Here is an 8,030-nt window from a genome sequence, read left to right on the forward strand (position 1 = left end):
TGACAAGTTCAGATCATACCTCATTGGTGCAAAAGTGATTGTTTTCACAGATCACACAGCACTTAAGTATTTGTTTGCCAAGCAAGAATCAAAACCAAGACTAATAAGATGGATCTTATTGTTGCAGGAATTCAATATTGAAATCAGAGATAAGAAAGAAGTGGAGAACAAGGTAGCAGAAGGTGGAACACATGATACAAGTGTGAACGAGCTCTTCCTTGATGAGCAATTGATGACAATTCACAAAGCACCATGGTTTGCAGACATTGCCAACTTCAAGGCAACCGGGGCCCTACCGCCAGGGATCAATAAACATCAAAAAAGAAAGCTCATAAATGATGCAAAATATTTTGTCTAGGATGAGCCATATCTCTTCAAAAAGTGTTCAGATGGAATCCTTAGAAGATGTGTCTCGAAAGAAAAAGGACGAGAGGTTCTATGGAATTGCCACAGCTCATGCTATGGAGGCCATTTTGAAGGGGACATAACTGCAGCAAAGGTGTTACAAAGAGGATTCCTTTGGCCCACCCTTTTCAAGGATGCCAAAGAACAAGTAAAGAGCTGCAATGAATGCCAAAGATCTGGAAACTTGCCCAAAAGAAATGAGATGCCACAAAATTTCATTTTGGAACTGGAACTGTTTGATGTGTGGGGAATCGATTTCATGGGACCATTCCCAACCTCATATTTAAACAAATACATCTTGGTAGCAGTGGATTACATTTCCAAGTGGGTAGAAGCTTTTGCCACTCCAGCAAATGATAACAAGATAGTCATGAACTTCCTCAGGAAGAACATCTTTAGCCATTTTGGAGTCCCCCGAGCACTCATCAGTGATGGAGGTAGTCATTTTTGTAACAGACCACTAGAAGCTCTCCTCTTACGATATGGGGTAAAACATAAGGTTGCCACACCTTACCATCCCCAAACAAGTGGGCAAACTGAGATATCCAACAGAGAGCTAAAAAGGATTTTGGAAAAGACTGTGGGTGCATCAAGAAAGGATTGGTCGAAAAAGATGGACGATGCTCTTTGAGCATACCGAACAGCATTCAAAACACCAATTGGAATGTCTCCATATCAACTGGTGTATGGGAAAGCTTGTCATTTACCACTGGAGCTGGAACACAAAGCTCTCTGGGCTCTCAAGATACTAAATTTTGACAGCATTGTTGCTGGTGCAAAGAGGATCTTGCAGCTGCAAGAGATGGAGGAATTTAGATCACAAGCCTATGAAAATGCCAAAATTTATAAAGAAAAGGCAAAGAGAAGACATGACCTGCATCTTGCACCCAAGAGTTTCGAAAAGGGGGAACAAGTACTCCTCTACAATTCCAAATTGAGACTGTTCCCAGGAAAACTCAAATCAAGGTGGTCCGGACCTTTTCTTGTCACAAAAGTCTCACCATATGGACATATAGAAATCATGGATGAAAGTTCAGAGAGGACTTTCACTGTGAACGGACAAAGGCTGAAGCACTATATGGGCAACATGGGGGAAAACCCCAGAGTAAAGTATCATCTCAAGTAATGGAGGAATCGTCGAGCTAGCGACGCTAAAAGAGCACTCTGTTGGGAGGCAACCCAACCTGAGGTAGTTTCATTTTCATTTTCATTTCAATAAAGATCACAAGTTGTTTCCCCGGTATTGCGAGGAGCTAAGTTTGGTGTTCCATACCAAAACATTCCAAGAGTGAAAGTCTAATTCTAAGTTTGGTGTTCCACCAAAGATATTAGTTAGAATCACACTACACCCCCAAAACACATTGCTAGCTCCAACCAATCAGGGGAACCAATTAGCTGTAGTTTAGTCTTTAGTTAATAACGGTTTTGTTAACAACATGATATGAGGTTCTCCGCATGTATGCAAACTTTTGTACTGGGCAAGGAACTAAGTTTGGTGTTCACACACCAAATTCAGTTCAGAAGTTCACAAGCATACATGCAAGCTAACTATTTTTCAAGTGTTTCGGGAGCAAGCAACTTCTAATAACTTTGCAGGAACCTTATGAGGAAATGGTGCACCTTCATCCAAGGAAGTGAAGTAGCAATGACTATGGATGATGACAAAGAGGAGGGCAACTAGAAACCATCACCAAAGGTTGTATTGTTACTTAATTCCATGTACTGAGAATGTTAAAATTGGAAGTCCAAATGCACCTTTGATTAATAGTTACTCGTTACTTCACTACAAGAAAAAAGGCCTATCGGCACCCTTTTTTCTTGCCACGCTTTAAAAGCGTGCCCAAAAGTGGTCTATGGGCACGCTTTTGCGAGGGTGGCCATTGATTTGTGATTTGGCCACGCTTTTTTTGTCACGCTTGAAAAGCATGGCCATAGAGGGCAATCAGCACGCTTTTCTAAGGGTGGCCACTTATTTGAAATTTGGCCACGCTTTCTTACTGCCACGCTTGAAAAGCGTACCCATAGAGAGAAATCGGCACGCTTTTACGAGAGTGGCCACTGATTTGATATTTCACCACGCTTTTTTTTGCCACGCTTAGAAAGTGTGGCCATAGAAAGAAACCGGTACGCTTAATAAGCGTGGCCATACCTTGTGTTTTTTGGCACCGTACAAAAACGTGACGATAGAGTTCCCTCCTCAAAAATTTAGTTTCCCACCTATTTTTCCCACACTTAACCTTTTTTTTCTAAGTTATCAATTTTTACTACCCAACAACACACACTAATAACTTACACAGTAAAACAAAGAAACCCTAAAAATTTGTCTTCTGGCTCGAACCCTAAAAGCTAAGGCGCCGTCAGCTTCATCGTCGCGATCGAACCCAACCCTGGTCGCCTGTCTCTGTCGCGATGCTGCTCGCCTGTCTCTGTGGTGGTGCTGCTCGCCTCATCTTCTCGAACTCAGCCGAGGTCGTGGTGTTCCTCGCCTGTCTCTGTCGCAGTGCTGCTTGCCTCATCTTCTCGAACCCAGCCCTGGTCGCCTGTCTCTGTCGCGGTGCTGCTCGCCTGTCTCTGTGGCGGTGCTGCTCGCCTCATCTTCTCGAACCCAGCCCTGGTCGTGGTGCTCCTCGCCTATCTCTGTCGCGGTGCTGCTCGCCTCATCTTCTCGAACCCAGCCCTGGTCGTGGTGCTCCTCGCCTGTCTCTGTCGCGGTGCTCCTCGCCTCTCTCTGTCGCGGTGCTGCTCGCCTAATCTTCTTGAACCCAACCCTGGTCGTGGTCCTGCTCGCCTCTCTCTATCGCGGTTCTGCTGAGCCTCATCTTCTCCAACCCAGCCCTGGTTGTGGTGCTGCTCGCCTCTCTCTGTGTCGCGGTTCTGCTCGCCTCTCATCCCGCATCTGGCATCAAGGTTTGTTTTTGCTAGCTTTATCGATTTTGTTTACTTGGGATTATTCTTGGTGCGTTCTTTCAATGTTAATTCTCTGCTTATTATTCCATTGCGGATCATTTTCTATTACTTTCTGGATGGTGATTGGTCATTGGTGCTGCATTATTGCTTTTACTTTAGGAGTTTAGAATTGTATGGAAAAGAAAACTGCTCTTACATCTACCTGAGATAGTAATTTTGATTTTCAAACTTAAACATCTCTGGAAAGCATTTTGCATTTAACCTGTTCATGATGAGTATAGCTTTTTTCATAGGAGCAATTATGAGCATGGTGGTTTTCTGTTCTTCATGCTTGACTTTAATTTGATCTTGTAATAAATTTTAAGGCAAAATTGCACATTTTTATTGGGGTGTTTGAAGGGTATTTTTAGCTTGTATTGTTATATAGAACAAGGAAGATACATTACAATTCGGAGATAAATTGAAGCTCCTAAGTATGCACTATGGATCTATTGATCTTTTTTATTTTTGTTAACAAATACACATATCATGTCATGTGCTTACTAAATTTTAACTGTGAATTCTAATTCTTTTCTATCTCTTTTTCTTCTATAGTATCCTCCTTGTTACAAGGACATCAGTTTCTGGATCAATGAATCATTTACTAAAAATAATATGTGTGAACTTGTTAGAGGAATTGCTGGAGATCTTGTAGAAGAGGTAATTCTTTGAAAGTTCTAGTAAACCTTTTCTCTTGCATTTACATGTATGTGAATTATCAATGTTGCTGTTTCCTGAATGTTCAATGGATTGAAAATGTATCTGGACTGATCTGATCTGAGATTGAAAATTGGGGTTATGAAGAGATCTTTTGCAAAGCAAATTAAATGTTGTGTTAAGATGAGCTCTAAAACATCTTAACATTTAATTAGAGGATTTAAACTGACTGAATATAGGTTATGAAAACTATGAATACAGGTTATGAAAACTCAAATGATGCTTTATTATATGACTATGGAGGATTTAAATTTTATGGTGTGTGGTATTTATATTTTACTTTTTTTGCAGACTGACACAGCCTCAGTGTTGTTAAAAGCTATTGGGTATATCAGATTCCTTCAGAGTCAAATTGAGGTCATTATGTTCCTTCAAAGTAAAATTAAAATATCCATTTGCAAAGAGTTATGCTGGGCATATTCCCTCAGATATAACCAACTAATGCCTCCTAATTCGCAAACCCATGTTATTTTCCTGATCAACCGCATCACTTGTTTGGTTTTTACAGTTGCCATTAAAAGTGAAATTAAAATATTACAAGTTTCTCTCAAGTTGATTCTAATGTCAATTGCCAAATATAGTAAAATTAAAATATTACTAAGATATGCTCCTTGAAAATTGAGTTGGAATTAACTGTTAATAGAAAAATTCCAGTGGCTTACAATTGCTGTCGCTTTCACAGTTTCACAAGATCTAACATTAATTTGTGTTACTTAGTACCTTGATTATTAATATTCTTCTAAGGAGGTTACGTTGAGGATTGGTTATATATATATAAATGTAGGAAAACAGCAACCATTTTTCAAAAACAGAGTGATCTTTCCTCTTTGGTTTTGCATTTGTTTCAAGACTCACAATAACCATGTCTAAATCTTTTCTTCTCTTCACGATTATTGTTGTTATTAGCTTTGGTTTGTGGGTTCTTTATGCATCTGCAGAGCTTCAGAGATTTACACAACCATGTAAAAGTGACGGTTCTCTTGATTTTTTGGTGGTTGGTGTTTGGGAAAGAAGAGGTGAATATAACCAATCTAAAGTTGCTTACCAGGTTTGCCATTATTTCTTACTAATTGTAAAAAGCCAAAAAGTTGAACATGGTTTATTACATTCTCATTTTAATTTATTTTACTTTTTGGTTATGTAGCTACTGCATGAAAACTGCTTGAAGAGGAAAGTACCTACTAGTGAATAGGTATGATTATTGCCCTCTTCAACTTTAATATTTTAATATTTTTTTGGTTTTCTTTCATAATTTTACGATGAGAGTTTCTGTTTCATAACCTTCTACTATTTTAGACCCCTTTTGTAGTATATTTTTTTATTTTAATTTTTTCTGAGGCTTCTAGTGGTGGTGGTTTACATGCTTAGTTACTGTTGGTTTAAAAGGTTTTGGTTTGCTCATTGTTGAAAAAGTTTGCTTCTTTTTCTGCTTGAGAGTTCAGCCTAACGAATAATGGCTAATGCCTTACATGGAAGAAATTGTAGTAGATTTGGGACTTGGGATTTGAAGCATTGTATTATTGTCATTCCCTTGATTTAGATTATAGAATTTCATTTTTCATGTTGAATTTATGTTGCTGGCTGAATTGAGAATTGAGAATTGTTGATTATTGTTGATTGAGAATTTATGTTGTTGGCTGAATTGAGAATTGAGAATCAAGAATTGTTGATTATTGTTGATTGAGAATTTATGTTGGCTGAATTGAGAATTAAGGATTGTTGATTATTGTTAATTGAGAATTTATATTGTTGGCTGAATTGAGAATTGAGAATTGTTGATTATTGTTGATTGAGAATTTTATGCTGGCTGAATTGAGAATTGAGAACTGTTGATTATTGTTGATTGAGAATTTATGTTGCTGGCTGAATTGAATTACTGTTGATTGAGAATTATGTTGCTGGCTGAATTTAATTACTACTATCCTGAGGTAGTGTAGCATTAATTAGGGAAAAGGAATATGGATTTTAGTTACAGATGGGTTGCTTACCATTCAGCCAAACCAATTGCATGATGATGATGCACTTGTGAATTGTAGCATTCTTTTTAGCTTTTAATTACTTGTTACCTGCGAGTCCACTTTACACCATCTCTTCTCTTCCGACTTGCTTGTTATTCCTTGCCTCTTCCATTTCTAGCTTAGTCAATTTTGACTCCACACACCAAATCTGCTAATGGATAATAATAAAAAACCAAATGTAACCAGAATTCTGAAAATTTTTTACTCATGTAAATGTTTGTTCCTCTGCTCCAATAATTTGAAATTTGTGTGTGAACAGATCCTTTTGTGACCATGTATAGGGGACTATTTCTTTTGTGTTTGATATGTGTTTTTTGTTCTAATGGCTGAATATGCAATGTTGTAGGATCTAATTAAAGTTGCTTTGCCATTTTCATGTTTAATCAATTTGGATTTGGAATTGGATTTGTTGGACTTAATTGAAGTCGATTTTATAACATGTACTAACACAAGATTATTTAAAATTCTGCAGGGCAGTGATAAAAACAATGGAGCTCATAATGGATGATCACACTACTCATGAAATTTGATATTTTGTAACTAAGTATATAGAAGTAGATATGTGACACTTGTTGGAATGACAATTCTTATTTACTTGTTATGACTTTACTTTTTGGTACTTTGTCATCAAAATCTACTTTTATGATGACAATTTTATATGTATGTCTTTTTTTATAGGAAAGTTTATATTTGTTGGATTAGTTCAATATATATAATTTTATTTTGGTCTATAATTTTAAATTTTTATATGAATTTTGCACAAAATATTAGGAAGATTAATAAAAAAAAATTCTGACCAAACTTATGGGCATGCTTAAAAAGGGTGGCTATACCTTAATTTTGGGTTCAACAAGTACACTTAATAAGCGTGGCCATAACTTGGCAACCGGTACGCTTTATAAGCGTACCCATATCCTCATCTATTGGCACGTTTTATAAGCGTACCCATATCCTCATACGTTTATCCTATTGGCACGTTTAAAAAGTGTAGCCATATTTTCCCCTATTAGTACGCTTTTAAAGAGTACCCAAAGCATACATTCTGGGACGTTTTAAAAGCGTGGCGATACGTGCATTTTTCGGTACGCTTATAAAGCGTACTGAAAGGTTAAGGCCTATGGCCACGCTTTTAAGCGTGGCAAGAAAAGAAAGCGTGCCAACAAAAAAAGCGTGCCGATAGATCCACAAAAGCGTGGCGATAGAGCAATCGGCACGCTGACAGATGTGACCCTTTCAAAAGCGTGCCGATAGCTCAAAAAGCGTGGCGAAAAGCTATCGGCACGCTTTTTTGTACTTTTCGGCACGCTTTTAAAGCGTGGCAAAAAGCGTATTTTCTTGTAGTGGTTGGAACCTTTTCAATTCTGTTTTTAAGTTTCTCACAGTTTAGGTCTATGTTTGCTAGTCTGAATGTCACTGCATCTTTTCCTTACTTAATTGTATGCTTGTCCCTTTTAATCAAATGAAAAGAATGAGTGTTTTATAAAAGACTAGAGTGGAGTTCATATTATGGAGTAAGTTCCTAACTTTGTGGTGTAATCATAAGTTAGCTAAGTTGGTTCACCAACAAGGTGGGAAGACAACTATCTGTCATGAATCCTATGCCTTAAACACACCCTATGAGGCTAACTAAATAACAAGATCCTAATAAGAAAAAGGGAAAGAACAATCAAAGTTGTATAATAAAAGAAAATAGCAAGAAAAGAGGCTAGGCACCAAGGGTTTGAGTCTTGAGGAATGTGTCTGTGGTGTTCTTGTACCAAGGATCTGCTTGGATTACTAAGCTCTCAGGGGTGCCTTATCACCTGGTAACTTGGGTTAACTAACCCGGGATTATCAGCTAAAAGTCCACTATCAAGAGCAATCTTTGCTACAGAACATTTAGTAGCCCAAAGAGGTGCTGGACACCAAGACCTCAAGGAAAGAATATAAACAAACCATGTGCCT

At 37.9% G+C, this 8,030-nt stretch overlaps 1 protein-coding gene across 1 annotated transcript; it reads left to right on the plus strand.

Annotated features, from left to right (window-relative positions):
* The first annotated feature begins 1,069 nt into the window (after window positions 1-1,069).
* On the plus strand, window positions 1,070-1,531 carry LOC130949729 (uncharacterized). The gene has a single exon (XM_057878374.1). It carries the CDS (start codon window positions 1,070-1,072, stop codon window positions 1,529-1,531), a length of 462 nt encoding a protein of 153 aa, XP_057734357.1.
* The last annotated feature ends 6,499 nt before the right edge of the window (window positions 1,532-8,030 follow it).

The sequence above is a fragment of the Arachis stenosperma genome, chromosome 9, assembly GCF_014773155.1.
Source record: "Arachis stenosperma cultivar V10309 chromosome 9, arast.V10309.gnm1.PFL2, whole genome shotgun sequence".
In the NCBI taxonomy this organism is placed as follows: domain Eukaryota; kingdom Viridiplantae; phylum Streptophyta; class Magnoliopsida; order Fabales; family Fabaceae; genus Arachis; species Arachis stenosperma.

What these genes read in the sequence shown, in the direction of transcription:
- LOC130949729 (XM_057878374.1), top strand. Translation starts at nt 1,070, where the DNA reads ATGTCTCCATATCAACTGGTGTATGGGAAAGCTTGTCATTTACCACTG.